Here is a 16,666-nt window from a genome sequence, read left to right as displayed (position 1 = left end):
TGCTGCCTCACCTGGAAGGACTGCCCAGGGCCCTGAATGGCGGTAAGAGAGGAGGTGTAGGGGCAGGTGTAGGGATAAGTGCTGGGAGGGTAATCAGTGGGGAGGGATGAGTGGACAAGGGAGTCGTGGAGGGAGCGATCCCTGTGGAAAGTGGAGATGGGGGGGGAGGAGAAGATGTGCCTGGTGGTGAGATCCTGTTGGATGTGGAGGCTTGTGGGGTGGTAGGTGAGGACAAGGTGAACCCTGTCTCTGTTATGTCGGTGGGGGGGATGGGGTGAGGGCAGACATACAGGAAATGGAGGCAATGTGGGTGAGGGCTGCATTGATGGTGATGGAAGGGAAACCCCGTTTACTGAAAAAAAAACATCTCTGATGTCCTGGAGTGGAAAGCCTCACCACGGGAACAGATGCGGCGGAGTTGGAGGAACTGGGAGAAGGGGGTGGCGTCCTTGCAAGTGACAGGATGGGAAGAGGTGTAGTCAAGGTAACTGCGGGAGTCAGTGGGTTTGTAAAAGATGTCTGTGGTTAATCTGTCTCTGGAGATAGAGGCAGAGAGATCCAGAAAGGGGAGAGAGACATCAGAGATGGACCAACTGAATCTGAGGGCAGAGTGGAAGTTGGAGGCAAAGTTGATGTAATTAACAAGCTCAGCGCGGGTGCAGGAAGCGGCCCCAATGCAGTTGTCAATGTAGCGGAGAAAGAGTTGGGGAGTGTTACCGGTGTAGGCTTGGAACATGGACTGTTCCACGTAGCCAACGAAAACGCAGGCATAGCTGGGGCCCATGCGAGGCCCATGGCTACACCTTTGGTTTGGAGAAAGTGGGAGGAGCCGAGAGAGAAGTTGTTGAGGGTGAGTACGGGTTCTGCCAGACGGAGGAGGGTGGCGGTGAAGGGGGACTGGTTGGGTCTGTTGTTCAGAAAGAAGTGGAGGGCCTTAAGGCCTTCCTGATGGGGGATGGAAGTGTACAGGGACTCGACGTCCATAGCAAAAATTATCTTATTTTATTGATGTTATCTTATTTGTTTGATTACATGAAGTTACATTGGCTTGCTGCTGTGCTGAGATTTGAAGTTATCTCTCCAAATCAACAGGCCAGGCTTCTGAATATTAGTGCTGTCAGTGAACCATTAAATCTAACTGCCACAGGTAATCTTGAAAAAAATGATGGGATATACAATGAAGTTATTCAAGCAGCAAATGAATCCAACTGTGCATCTTACTTAGGAGGTCAATCTCTAGTTAGCAGATGAAATTAGCATGGGCACAACCCTCCTCACCATCGAGGACATCTTCAAGAGGTGGTGCCTCAAGAAGGTGGGATCCATCATTAAGGACCCTCACCATCCAGGACGTGCCCCCTTCTCATTACTACCATCAAGGAAGAGGTACAGGAGCCTGAAGACTCTCACACAACAATTTAGGAACAGCTTCTTCCTCTCCACCATCAGATTTCTGAACAGTCTGTGAACCCATGAGCACTACCTTCTTCTTGCACTAATTATTTATTTTGTAATTTATAGTAATTTTATGTCTTGCACTGTACTGCTGCCGCAAAGCAACAAATTTCACATCATATAAGATACTGATTCTGAAGTGGGGAGGCAATTAAAGATTATGGTCTAATTTCAATGCACTCAAGCAGTATTCAACTTTTTCACAAAAGATTAACGCAATTCTTTCGCCTTGGAACTTTCCCTTCCTCTTGAAACTTTAGTTGTGATAACGTGTTTATTGATGCATTTCTGTGCCCTTGCTCCACGCCACAAAAAATAGCAACCAGCAGTGAAGTAAATTGATAACTTTATTTACCTTTAAAAATGATGAGTAAGCAGACAAAATCTTGTGCCACAAAACTCTCCAGTGTGTGAAACTTGACACCACACCTAATATTGCAGATTCTTTTAAAAAGGGCAGATTACTTGGCCTTACTATGTACCAAGTATTTTTTTTACATAAACTAAAAATATCTCTTTTCCCCACAATTTCTTGAATATTTGTCTGAGATAGTAACAAATAAATGTAGGAAAGTTGTAAAAAATATCAGTAGTGGGTTATTTTACGTCCATAGCATACATTTACAAGCAGAGCACTTTAGTAATAGAACATTTTGGACCACACCAATCATATATGTATGTTTATGGGGCTTTGGTTAGGGAAAATATACAGAGGAAAGTCATAGCTATAGAAATATTGTAAATTTAAAAGCCCTTAAATAACAAAATTCCATCAAAAATGATTCAGAAGTGACAACTCAAGAAGTGTATTTAATTTGCCTCCTTAACATCGGAGACCTTTGTTGTACCTACCCTTGTGAATACAGGTAGGAAGGCTCAAAAGTAATGACTCCACAAACATGCACTGTGACTTGGAATGGTCTTTAACGAACTTACAGATGAGCAAAAATGTCCATTAAACACTGTGCCTTCCATAATGAAAAAGAGTTCCAAGTATAAAAGTTTTACATCACATTGATTGCACGCTAACCTTTCTATAAAACATTTACCAGTGTCACATTATTGCATGAGCTCACTAATATCAAGCACTATATATATTCAGTTACTTATACAATCATTAAAAAGTCACTTTTTAAACAAGTATATATGCTTAATTTTGAATTAACAAGTTAATAATAAAGTTTGTGCAAAACAAGCAGGCCTCTATAATTAAGTGACATCATTTTTGCTGTCGTTTTACAAAACAGACTGAGGGATTTTCTCAGAAGTGTGTCTCTTTCTCCGTGATGGTAGGAATGCGTCCATCACCTTTAAGTTTACCATCACAGTCACTAATTGTGCTGCAGCATGTGTCCACATTAGATATTCCCATTCCTTTCCGTCGCAGGTCTGGACTGGGTGTTGTAAGCTTCCTAATTTTCTGAAAGAGTTTGAAATATTACATTAATGAGAGGTGATTTACCTGCTCATTTTCTCTTTTTTTTGAAGGTAAGGTATGAAGTTAACATTTGGTCCCAAGCAACCAGAACACATATTGAAAAGATTAGTTCATGTATGATACCAGACAGTAAGCACCGGTGGACGAATAAAGCTAAAATCCCAGTAAGTGGAGACCAGGGCTCTGGATTGAACTCCAAACAGGATTCTCAGATCTGGTGAGTCTGCACTGCTGCAACCCGCACAAGTCCAGTTAGACGGCTTCATTTGTAGGGTTGGGGTGGGCGGGGTTAGGTTGTGAGTCAGGCCGAGTGGTCACTCTGTATAAAAGGGACCTTACTATGAAAACAACCCAGAGGTTGATCACGCTGCAACTCAAGTGGAATGTCTTGTACCACCAAGTGGTTTGATTTTAGTTTGCTTTCTCAAGTATTTTGTTTTTGCAAATCATGATTCACCAATGAAATTAAAAAAGAACACATCGAAGGGAAGAAAGAGGTGTGATTTATTCAGATAAAGCATTGGAGACAAAACTTTGTTTGATTTTTATAAGGATATGTGTGAGAATGCTGGATGCACTTTCACCCTTTCATATGTGGCCCAGCAAATGCACTTCCAGCATCCGTGTAGGCACTGACTTTAACGAAACACTTTCATGTACAAGTCAGCGAATTAGCCCAGAATGTTAGGAGCATTGAGGAACATGCAGTCTGTAGTTTAGAAGGGGAGGCACTAGGAACTATTAATAAGAAAACAGCAGCCTTCAATCCATTTCATTACTGTGGTAAACCTCATTGACATTACAGCAGCAGCGGTAAATGAGATTACAAGTGCAGAGCCAAGGATCACTATCAACCATGCTGACAGCTGCACTGAAACAAACTGTTACTATTGAAGTGGATTGCTACTGTGGAGACAGCATGTTTTATATATATGGACATCTGGTGAGACCCATTGACACCCAAGGAACATCAGTGAGTTAAGAGTCACATAGAGTCACATAGTCAAACAGCAGGAAGCAGGCCCTTTGGCTCACTGAGTCTGTGCTGACGATCAAGCGTCATTTACACTAATCCTTCACTAATCGTCTTTCATTCTGCCCACATTCCCATCAATTTTCCTCACATTCTACCACGTACCTACACTCCAGGGGCAATTTACAGTGGACAATTAACCTACCGACCGCATGTCTTGGAAGTGGGAGGAAACTGGAGCGCCCAGAGGAAACCTATGTGGTCACAGGGAGAAAGTGCAAACTCCAGGACTGAACACTGGAGCTGTGCCTAAGGATAGGGGAAAGCCTGCTGAATGAGTGGTAAAGAGATGTAGAGTGAACCAGATGATAAAGAATAGCCATCAATAGAATGCAGACAAGGTGTGAATGGACCAGGCATCAGAGAGACAAAAAACAAGAAGAGGCTGGAGGAACTCAGCAGGCCAGGCAGCATCCATGGAGAAAAACAGATGGTCAACGTTTTGGGTCAGGGCCCTTCTTCAGGACTGAAGATAGGAAAAGGAGAAGCCCAATATATAGGGGGGAGAAACAGAGCACTGATGGGTGGACAGAAGAGGGGTGGCAGGGTGGGCACAAGGTGGTGACAGGTAAATGCAGGTAAGAGATAGTGATAGGCAGATGTGGGGCAGGAGGGGCTACTCTTACCTGTATCTACCTATCACCACCTTGTGCCCACCCCTGCCTCCCCTCTTTTGACCACCTATCACTGCTCTGTTTCCCCCTTCTATGTATTAGGCTTCCCCTTTTCCTATTTTCAGTCCTGAAGAAGGGTCCTGACCTGAAATGTTGACCGCCTGCTTTTCTCCATGGATGTTCCCTTAGCTGCTGAGTTCCTCCAGCATCTTGTTGTTTTTTTCATCTAGATTCCAGCATCTGCAGTCCTTGGTTTCATCAGAGAGACAATGCATGCAAGAATGAAGGCATCTGGGACAATTGTAACATCTGATGCTCTTTGCCTCAACTTATGGATGGGATAATAGGGTGTCCCAGGTAGTCCCCTGACCACTGTTCTCACCAAAACAGTCATGGTCACATCTGATAGACTGTCAACTATCTAACAATCACTATCCTTGTATCCAAACTGTATAAAATACCACGTATTCTCATTCTTGGCAAAATTTTCATGTTAACTCCTCTGAATAGCTTGTATTGATATCAAGTAAAGGCTTGTTATATCTGCAATTCCATTCTCCCTGTACTTTTATCTACAATATAGAGCTATTTGTAAAAGTTATAATAGGTTTTAGGAATAAAGAAATGTTACATTAATACTAATTTAGAATAATCAATATGGTAAGAGCAAAATAGCAAATCAAAAAAACTGCAGGTGCTGAAAGTCTAAAATAAAAACAGAAAATGCTGGAAACACTAAGCAGGTCAAACAGTAGCTGTGGAAAGAGAAACCATTAACATTTCAGGTCTAGGATCTTCATCAGAACTGAGAAAGAGAGAAAACAAGTTAGTGTTATGTAGCAGAGAAGGTGGGTGAGAGCTGAGCCGAACATAGGGAAATATCTCTGATAGGGTGAGACCAGATGCCTTAATGTGACGGATCAGATTAAACTTCTTTGTCTGTGTAATGTGTTGTTAATAGCAAAGTTGTGGGACATGTCCAGCATGCTTGACTATACAAAAAAAACCTGAGCCAAAATGTTGAGTGGCAGAAATGGCCAGTTCTTATACAGACAGAAATTTATCTTCCTATTTCTGTTAGAGTATGTTCCCTTCCCAATCTCTTGAGTAGACTTCTGGATACCCAAAATGTAGTCTTTTGACTGTAAAAGAAAACTCGCTTTTCTTATCAAACTTTACAAGTATTTGGCACAAGGCAAGATTCACAAAGGTGATAACTACAGGCATACTGGTTAAGCATTTAGCAAGGAAAAGTAAACAGGCCAGAAATTCCAAAACGCCCATACGAATGCAACAAGTGGTGTTCCAGTAGGGAACAAGCCCTTAGGTGCAAATCAAGTGGTCATTGCGTGCTCTATGGAAAATGTGCCATTCATGAGTTGGGACAGAAATTGGGTTTGGGCGTGGGGGAAGGGGCATTAAACTGGAAGGATGGCCAGCAGCTGAAGGGCATTTGGGTTGGGTGCCTTGGGCTGGAAAGGAGTGGGGTGAAGGGCATTCAAATAGTGTAGTTGGGGCTAACCTTTGGGATGGTGATGAGGGTGTAGAAGAGAAGGGTGGATGGATGGCCTTGGGGGATCACTGGGTTGCAGGAAATAACAGGCAAGGGGGCTCCAGGAGAGGAGGCCAATAACTCAGAGAGTGGAGACCTGGAGTTAAATGAGAGATCAGGGGATGGAATTGGCAAAGGGAGGCGGGGGCAGTTGGTGCAGTGTGGGGCTCAGAAGGATGAAGTGTACATAAGGAATTTACTTGACAGGAACCCCACTCCAGCATTGGGAAGATCTGATTGACCTCCAATACCTCAGAAGGAGCAGCCAATTGGATATGGTGTCATCTCATGTGCCCTGAAACAGAACTGGCATCAGAGACACAGAGGTGACTCAGGCCCAGAAGTGATCGGACAAACTTCCAGAGCAAAATGATCTCACTATGGTGCAAATGGTCATTGTCACACTTCACTCAAGAAAAGAAAAATCTGCTTACAATTGCACAATGCTGAAAAAGTGACATGTGATTGAATTTCTAAGCTTGAGCTCCTACAGAGGTAAGCATAGAAGAATGAGAATAAAAAGTGTTAATATTGAAATATCTGCTAGTAATTACCTCTAAAAAGGTTCCTTCGGTGTTCCATATTTTGAAGATAAATCCCAGAGGTATGCAGACCATGGAAGAAAGAGCCAGGGCCCACCCTAGTGCGTAACCCCAGTCTGGATAGACGTATACATTGTTATACTTGAGTGGTTTATACCTCACAATGAAGAAAATGAAAATTGCCTGAAAGAAGAATAATTTAGTAACATTCATGTTGATTATTTCAGATATTCCAATGTACTTATGTAAAACATCTTCATCAGGTTCCCAAATATTTCACTTAAGGTGCAATTACTTCATATCCGTGCTCAACATTCTTGGACACGTAACAGTATTACTCTGGGGTGTAACCTGACTCCAGAATGCATGAAGATTGGGTTCCATTGGAAAGGTTATTACCCAATGCAGTAGGACTCTTACCCAGTACCATGCCACCTTTGCGATGCTAAGATATTGTTTCGAGTAATTTGAGAAAAAGGTTGTTCAAAATTTACTCTTCATGAGTGGAGTGCATGTAACACATTCTGTCACATCGATTTCCAGCCTTCATTGGGTCTTTGTTGGCTATGAGTTGCAATTTGCACTTAGTTGTGTCATATTTAATCTGAGCAAAGACCCTTGACCTGAACCACCAACTCTATTTTACTCTCCTCAGATTCTACCTAACCTGAAGAGCATTCTTGAACATTTTCTGCTTTTATTGTACATTTCCATAGTATTTTGCCTTTGCACTAGCTTTCATTGTTTGCCTTCTTACATTCCTTTCTTAATTAAAACAAATCTGGGGACTATGTCTTGGTAATAAAAAAATAACAATACAAATATACTTAAGATATTGAATAAATACAAAATTCTAAAACCTGGAAAGTTGCATTATTTAAAAGAGTAGGAATAGCAGATGATGAATAATTCTATTGGTACCAGTGTCTAAATAACAGAATTTAAATAATAGAGAAGAAAGTTCATTTTAAAAATGATGCACAAACGACTACCAATGGACGATAAAAGCAATCTGATGTTTTGCCATTTTACCTAATTTTGAGGACAATTTGTAAATTAATATTTTTCTTAATTGCATGAAAAAGGGAAGTAGTTATCAAAAGAAACAGAAATGGATGAAGAACGTACTGCGCATATACCAGGGGTGATGAAAGCCCAGCACCATTTAATCAGAATAAATGGTCTGTACCCAATCATGTCTTCAATATTGTCATAAAAACGATTGCTTCCTGTGAACAGAAGAGAGATTGAAATGATATCAGTTATTACACTTTGCATAAAATAATATCAAATCATTATCTGCATGATTTGTATATATTGCAGTATTTTACTACAATTTTTAACTGGCCTAAGAGAGTAAAATATTTGCATGATAATTTTTCTTGCATTTTAAGGAAAACAAAATAAATTATTAACCAGTGTGTAGTTTGGAGGTGGGGCAAGAGTCGTGATAAAGATATTATGGTTGTTTTTATATTATGGTGCTTATTGACACAATCAGATTCATTTTCCTTCATAGTCTGGCCTTGCAAGTATGTGAAAACCATACAGCAATATACATCTGGAAGACTAAGAACATTAGTGGGAGAGAAATCAAATATTCAGTATCTTCCTCTTGAAATCCATTTTTATCTCTTCTACACAGCGTTGTTGGCCTGAGGTAATTTACTCCTGTATTCATCACCCCTAAGCTACCCAGAGAAACCGGATAAAGAAAATAAACAATAGTGACACACACTGAGGCTGTGAATGACTAAAATGATCAGTCTTTTGTTTCCAGGGAAATGCTAGTTTCCCTAGAGCAGAAGGAGCTGTAATTTAACAAAGCCATTTAAAAAGAAATCAGTGATTTGGAGTTAAGCAAATCTCAGATGTACAATCACAAAGGACAGGGTTTTTCTTTTCTCTGTCATGTATAGTAAAAGGTGAGAAAAATGTAGTTTGGTTTGCAACAATGCCACCTACAGTCCTCTAAGCATGGAAGTCTCCCTCAGCTCATGTTTTCGAGCAGATTTTCTGAAAATGGGCATTTGATCACAGTATGTGATTATATCGCATCCATTTGGGTGTAATACAGATGCAGTGCCTGTTAATTATCATGATTGTGCCATTTAGGCAAGGCTAAACCATGCTGTTCATTGGCTGCATACTTCTGCAGGGGACCAATACCTGGACAGGCTCTCATCTGTTACAGCTCGGGAGTCTGGCAGGAGCAGGTGGTGGGAGGCATTTTCAATGGAAAGTGATCAGGGGATGCTTAGAGCAAGATGTGAAGTGGAAAGTTCCTGAAAAACAATTCCTTCATACACAAAATAAATTTTAAAAAACTGCAGATGCTGGAAATCTGAAGCAGGCAATGGCTAGCCCGGAAGTTGGTCCTGAGGGCAGAAGGAAGATGGATCCAGTTTGGGCTATTCCCTGCCCATGCAGCTGAGACCATTTGCCAAAATGTCCCATTGCTGGAACAGTCCAGCATGCACCAGGTTGTAGCCTGGCTAGTGATCATGAAGGACCCCTGTATGGTCCTTTTCACCTAACCTGAAACCTCAGCCCTTGCTGATTGCTGTGAGCTGGAGTAGCCCTTACATGGAAGGCATGGAGGGAGATGTGCTGGCATCTGTCCTAATTCATCCCTAGCATTGCAGTAACATTGGGCTCCGCACTCTACCTTCTGTTCCCAGGGAAAAGGTCCACTGAAACCTACTAATCTTCCTGCAGAGGGAACTATCTATGGCTGAGCATTGGTGGTAGCACATTCCAGTACATACTGCAGCAAGCACCGTGCAAAGGAATATATGTGACTTAAATTTTTATTTTATTTAATGCTTACTTCCCTATCTCCAGTTATGGGATTTTCGACTGTTCTATTGACATAATCAAGAGATTGTTTAATTTATGGTGTAATGTACAAATATATTGACTGTAAATATTGCCTGGGTGTAAACCTTATTTGTGTGTATTTTTCCATGGAAGCATTTTCTATGAAAGCTTTTAAAAGGGGAGGAGATGGTGCTGGCCACCATTGGGACACCCAATCATGGGAACATAAGCAAATCTAAAGCTGAACTGGTTAAAGGTGATGATATCCTCAAGCCTAATCCATTTCCTCTCATCACACCTTCTTCCTCAATCCATATTCTCTTTTGATTTACAAACAGTAGATGGTATAGGTGCACCATCACCTTTTCATCATCCCCCCATCCTCTTTGCAATCTTCCCACCCACCACTTCCCACCTTCCTGAACCACTGTTTCAGTCATGTGTTTTGCTGAATTTAAAGTAATTGGTCTGGCACTGTAAAAAGAGAAAGAACACAGTGATGTTGAAGACCAACATTTGATTTTACTTGATAATCCAAGTTTTCTGCCTTAGTCATTCTGGGTATACAAAAGTAAGCAAATAGAGGCATACTATAATTTTTATACATAAATATTACTGAACGTGACACAATAGGTCAGCATTGAATAGTCATCATTATTGATGGCATAATTCTACTTATGCAATAGCTTTGGTACTTTCCCACCCACAACCAAGGCATTGTATGAGCACTTCTGCCTTATAACATCAGTGACAGAATTAGCACCCTGAATATAGTCCACTGAACTTGACACAGGATTATTTCTAACAAATCTTTGATAAAACTAAGAGAATCAAATATTTATAGCACAACAGGAAGCCATTAGGCCCATTGTGTCCATGACACCCAATCCAAAAAAAGAACTAGAGATTAATATCACTTCCTAGCTCTGTTTGTGGCCTTGGAAAGCATCCTTTCAGAAGGAAGTCATTGTTTTGCTATGTATTTTATTTGTGGCCATGCCCCAAACAATCTAATGTTTTGCAAAGGAGGATATGAGACTAATTTTTTTTATTTTATTTATTGCTGACTTCCCTGCCTCCAGTTATAGTACTTATGACTTCTTGACTGACAAACATTATTCTTTCATCAAACTATAAGTATAGCCCTATCCAACGAATGAGATACACATGTCTAAATATATCTAAATTTATTTTAGCTCAGTAATCCACAGATAAACACTACCTCAGTGAGTAAATATAAAAGAAGCTGTGATTGACATACCATAGGCCCAGCCTATACAAATGCACTCGAAAATGGCCACAAACAGAAGACACATGCCACTTGAAGCATAGGAATCGAACAGCTGGAAAATGTACATTCCTCCCTTCCAATATAAAGAAAATTGGTTAGGAACTGTTTTCATAAAGTGTTTCTATAACTTTTGCAAATACATTTGAAAAATAGTTTACAAAACACATTAGCCTGTCCTGATCCAACCATGTAGATGCCATTGCCAAGAAAGGTCACCAGCACCTCTACTTCCTCAGGCAGCTAAAGAAACTTGGCATGTCCCCTTTGACCCTCACCAATTTTTATCAATGCACCATAGAAAGCATCCTATCCAGATGCATCAAGGCTTGGTATGGCAACTGCTGTGCCCAGGTCCACAAGAAACTTCAGAGAGCTGTGGACACAGCTCAGTACATCACGGAAACCAGCCTCCCCTCCATGGACTCTGTCTATACTTCTTGCGGCCTTGGTAAAACAGCCAACATAATCAAAGACCCCACCAACCCCGGACATTCTCTCTTCTCCCCTCTATCATTGGGCAGAAGGTGCAGAAGACTGAAAACACGTACCACCAGGCACAAGGACAGCTTGTACCCCGCTGTTATAAGATATTGAATGGTCCCCTGGTACGATAAGATGGACTCGACCTCACAATTTATCTTGTTATGGCCTTGCACCTTATTGTCTACCTGCACTACACTTTCTCTGTAGCTGTGATACTTTATTCTGCATTCTGTATGCAAGACAAGTTTTTCACTGTACCTTGGTACAAGTGACAATAACAAACCAATTCCAATTCCAATTACCTTCTTAGGAAAAAAGTAACCATAAATCACTGCACTCAACATCAGAGGAAAAGATTCCTCTTATTTTACTGGGAAGGGCTGATGGGGTAGAGTTGAATTATGATTTGGGAACACTAAGGTAGTTGGGAGCAGCTTCAATCTTGATCAGGCTTCATCTAACCAAGAACGTGAATTGTCAGTGTATTTGAACTCTTCCCTGTCTCAAAAGAAAATCACTTAAAAGAACTTACCTCACATGTCATGGCTGGGTCACCCAGCATTCTCTTTAAGGACTACCTGTGAGGTTGCTCATCATCAGGTTCTACCTGGTGGGGATCTGCGCTGTGTACTCACAGCCCACCGGGATGCTAAAGTTGCTTTAGGGTTCTGTGTATGTCATTGGACCTTGTTGTGCATTAAGTAATGAAGCTACTGCTGGTTCCAGGCTGTAGTACACCATGTGAGAAACAAAGGACTGCAGATGCTGGAATCTGGATGAAAAGCACTGTGATGCTGGAGGAACTCAGCAGGCCAGGCAGTATCTGTGGAGAAAAGCAGGCAGTCAACGTTTTGGGTCAGGACCTTTCTTCAAGAAGGGTCCTGACCCGAAATGTTGACCACCTGCATGGTGGTCATACTGGAAGCATGGCGCCACTTGCGGGCTTCCCCCAGAACATTCTATGCATTTCACTGTGTTTCGATGTACATGTGACTAATAAAGAAATCTTATCTTATCTTATCCTTGTCATATCCACTTAGCCACTGTGGCTTCCAGATCTGACAGTGATCTTTGGGATAAGATGCAGCCCATGAGATCCACATCCAGTGCCATTCTCAAAATATTACCTTATTTTTTCCTGTGGTAGCCTTTCCAGAGACGATCTATCTAAGAGGAGTAGAGTATAATGTATTCTGTTGCAGAGAAAGCAATTTCTTAAGAATAAATGAAGATTTTTGGATTCCTTGCAGATTAACTGTGTTAAATTAATTATAGTGTGCTCATGCAGTCTACTCATTTTAATTCATCGATTAACTAAATGCTTTAACACTGTGGGTTGTAGACTGTATATGAATGATTAACTCATTTTCTTTTGAATTGTCCAATGGGAGTATGCCCAGCAAAATGATTTCTTGTGTCATGACTAACAGAATGTAACAGTAATAGATCTCGGCTTAAAGGATGTCAGCTTTGACGGGGATATCCATTAATGAATTTATAAACTGAAGTGAAAAGGGCTGCCCTAGCATGTAGGATTAATAGTCTGTCTCCATTGGGACCGAACTTTACAACATAGGTCAGAGCAAGTGCTTCATCAAAACAATGCCACTTTGTAAACATGAAGGCATAATATAGCCTCTTCAGCTTCAAACACACAGGCGGGAAGCGAACATACAAATTACAAGCCAAAAGTACATCAGCTGCTACACTGGGGTGGGCAAAGAAATTTAGTGTCCAGGGCTGAGCTTGAAATGTGTGAGGCCACTGCCTATGCAAACACTTGCCTGCAGCCCCTCTGCGATTTTGACTTGTTCTAAATGCAGATGATGCTGTGCAGGCTATGCTCAGGAACATCAGGTCTACCTGCCACCTAAGGTAGTCCTCAGAAGGGCTTCTGCAAAACACCAGCTGAATGAGAGGGGAAGAGGATTTCTCCACTGGTCCACATGCAAACTATGCACTCCATCACCAACTACCCCAATCCCTGATTGAGACCTTGACCCTCCACACCTCACTCCACCTCCCCTTATAATCACAATCTCCCATTTCTCTTTGCTTCTGTCCGCCCTGATCCTGGTAACTGCCAATACTCAACCTTAATGACAATCACTTTCCCACACCAGTTGGAAACTGCTGCACTTATCACTGGATTGTCCCTCCTTCCAACCTGATCTCAACTCCTCTTGACCCTCCCTACACCCCCAACACCTCCCACCACTTCCTTGACCCCAATAAGGGCTCATCTAAGGGCAGTTGCAGGCTTCAGGAAGGTCAATATTGAATTCTTCATTCCCAGAGTACGACCTGAAGACATCAATATTGTGGCTTCATGGCAACAGGACTGAATCACAATATCAAGTAGCCCATTGGCCTGACCATACAGGGGCAGGCACACATCCCATGCCCACTACATACCCCAGTTTCTAGGCCAAATGTGATATTTTGAAACTTCTAGTATTCTCTTGACATATGTATTTAAAAATAGTTCAATACCATTTTTACATATGCCAAAGAAATCATATTATCAACAATTTAGAACTGGACCACGCTTAACTAGGAGTTGATTTTTTTAAAATTTCTATACATAAAGCTTTATAAAACTCAGTCAATAGAGTTTGTTAATTAAAATCACCAAATTAAAGCTATTCCAACTTGTGCAATTAGAGTTTTAAAATGAGTTCCAGGAGATTATTAAGATTTACTCATCATATTTCAGTATATAATTATCTGCATTGCTTTTCAAATGTAATCAACTGAAGTTGTTCCCATTCAAGTTGTGTCAAGTCAATGGTCCAATAGCCATGAAAAGAAAATACAATTTGCTCCTTATGTTATACATGCTCCCTTCAAAAAGTATGGTTTGTTGCTACGTCACCAAGAATTTGAGTCATGAGCAGAGTATTCCTGATCTTTTTTATGTTCCTTACTCCCAAGAACTGCTCCTTGGATCACTTCCCTATCTGCACTGATCCAGTGGATTTATCCAGATGACTAATCCTGTTTCAATCATTGTTCCTCACCTTTGATTTCCACTTAATCTGCTGGTACATATCTGAAACCAACTCTGCTGGTCTATGGGGTTAATCCTTGGTGGCTTTTGGCTAACTCTTCAATCTTCTTGGGTTAAATTCACAATATAGTTTCTACCCTGTCAAGTTTACGACCAAAATACTCCTCCCATAATCTGTGTAATGTGAAATCCAGTTTATACAGTGTTGTGCATTTTGGGCAGCAGCACTGGGGATAAGACCATTACTTATTTCATTTTCTTTCTTATATCTTTCCTTACACACACCTTTCATTTCTTCTCCCAGCAAATTTTGTTCCCCCAAATCCATCTCAAACCCTCATTGACCTTTCTTTATGTTTTGTCCACCTCTACCCTATGTACTTATCTTGGCATTCTCCAAAGAGCCCATTAGGTTACCTAACACTGCCCCCTTGCAATGCTCTGTGTGTTTAGCAATGCCCTTCATGCCCACCATACACAGCGTGGGCTACTCTCACCAATCTCATACTTGCAAACAGGGTCCTTAATGAGGATGAATCTGACATCCTGATTTGAATGAAATTTAACTATATTGAAGTACTTTCACCTGGCTATTCATTCTATCACCTTTCCTGCTAAAACCCTGAAGGTTGGAGCATGGCACTTCTCATTAAATTACAACTGAGTCTTTCTCCTGCAATGCTCTGGTGCACTCTCAGTCTTTTAGAACTTGTTCTATCCCTCTTCACTTTTGTTTAAAGTCCTCAACATCTGTCACCTACAACTCAAGATCCACCCAATAGTTCTAGCTTCCATTTTTCATCCTCTGAGCCTCCGTACAGAGTGACCATTCATCTTAAACGAACTCAATCACCATTTTAGATTTTCTTTGCTGCCTCTTTCTAAATTCATTGCCTTCCTATTCCCACCATATCTGAGATGCCATTTACATTCTCCTCCCTTGTATTGATGGCAAGCTCCTATCCCTGTCTTTGGTGCTGTCACTCTTTCTTCATCGAATGCTTATGGCTTTACCTATGCTAGAATAGTTCCAGAAATAAGTGAGATGAGCCACAAGCCACAAACTAGTGAAGTGGGACTTGTTCTCCTTGGAGCAAAAAAAGGGTTGAGAGGACATTTGAAAGCAGTGGACAATTTCATGAGGATTTAGATTGGGTGAATAGAGTGAAGCTGCTCCCAGTAGTGGACAGTTCAAGAACAAGGAGACACAGATTTATAAGACACAGGAAGACCGTAAGAAAAACCCTTTTATACACAGAGTGGTAGTGATCTACAACTTAATGTAAAGATAGTGGAAGCACAGTTAATCAGGGCTTGCAGGAGGAAACTAGATCAACATGTTAGGAGAATAATTTGCAGGTAACAGGGAAAGTGTGGAGGAGTACTGTACAAGGAGCTGACATGGACTCCATTAGCCAAATGGCTTTGTCCTGCTTTGTAAAGGTTCTGATTCAACTTTGGTCTCGTGCTCTGGACTTCTCCCCTAAGGCTTCAAAAATGTCCAGCTCCTATAAGAACTGCTTTAAGACTCATCTCCTTGTCCTCCCAGTCTTCCTCATTTAGCTTAGTGTCCATTTATTTTTGGTTTTACCACTGAATTTTCTCTATTTAAAACTGCTTTGTAAAAGTAAATTGCTACTCTTATATCAGAGTTTAAATGTAGTTTATACATTTAAATGTTTTTATTTGAAAATATTGGTATTATTTGAAAATATATTCAAGCACGCATCTAGGGAGAGTGTAGGACCACTCAAAGACAAGGAAATTTATGCCTGGAGCCAGCGGAAGTGGGCAAGGTACAAATCGAGTTTGTCACATTCGTATTCGCCTAGGAGAAGGACATGGAGGAGAGTAAGATCAGGGAGGGGGGGATGCTGATCTAGGGCATGTTGATACCAAGGAGGAGGTGTTGGGGCTCTTGAAGAGCATTAAGGCAGATAGGTCCCCAGGTCTAATGGGATCTATCACAGGTTATTGAGAAATGCAAGAGAGGAGATTGCTGGGGCCTGGAAAGAGATCTTTGTATCCTCTTTAGTCAAAGGCGAGTTTCCAGAAAATGCAGAATAGCCAATGTTGTTCCACTGTTTAAGAAGGGCAATAGAAACAAATCAGGAAATTATAGGCCAGTGAGCCTTAAATCAGTGGTAGGGAAATAATTGGAGAAGATTCTTGGGGATAGGATCTACTCACATCTGGAAAAGCACAGACTTATTAGGGATAGTCGGCATGGCTTTGTGCAGAGGAGGTCATGTCTTACAAATCTGATTGAGTTTTTTGAGGAAATGATGAAGCTGATTGATGAGGGTAGGGCAGTGAATGTTGTACACATGGACTTTAGTAAAGCTTTTAACGAGGTCCCTCATGGTTCGCTGATCCAGGAGATTAAGACACATGGGATCCACGGAGATTTGGTAGAATGGATTCAAAA

At 41.2% G+C, this 16,666-nt stretch overlaps 1 protein-coding gene across 1 annotated transcript in view; it reads right to left on the bottom strand.

Moving 5' to 3' along the window:
* Nucleotides 1–1,784: 1,784 nt before the first annotated feature.
* The window catches only part of slc6a11b (solute carrier family 6 member 11b), a 123,439-nt gene continuing 108,557 nt past the window's right edge, over nt 1,785–16,666 (bottom strand). Inside the window, exons 12-15 of the mRNA XM_052017480.1 lie at nt 10,716–10,818; nt 7,763–7,863; nt 6,647–6,817; nt 1,785–2,875 (exon numbers count right to left, since the gene is read on the bottom strand). Of these exons, the coding sequence (XP_051873440.1) occupies nt 2,717–2,875; nt 6,647–6,817; nt 7,763–7,863; nt 10,716–10,818 (534 nt within the window). The 3' untranslated portion in view covers nt 1,785–2,716. The remainder of the gene's footprint in view (nt 2,876–6,646; nt 6,818–7,762; nt 7,864–10,715; nt 10,819–16,666) is intronic.

This window comes from Pristis pectinata, chromosome 6, assembly GCF_009764475.1.
Source record: "Pristis pectinata isolate sPriPec2 chromosome 6, sPriPec2.1.pri, whole genome shotgun sequence".
NCBI classification, from domain to species: Eukaryota; Metazoa; Chordata; class Chondrichthyes; order Rhinopristiformes; family Pristidae; genus Pristis; species Pristis pectinata.
This window is presented reverse-complemented; position numbering and strand designations above follow the sequence as displayed.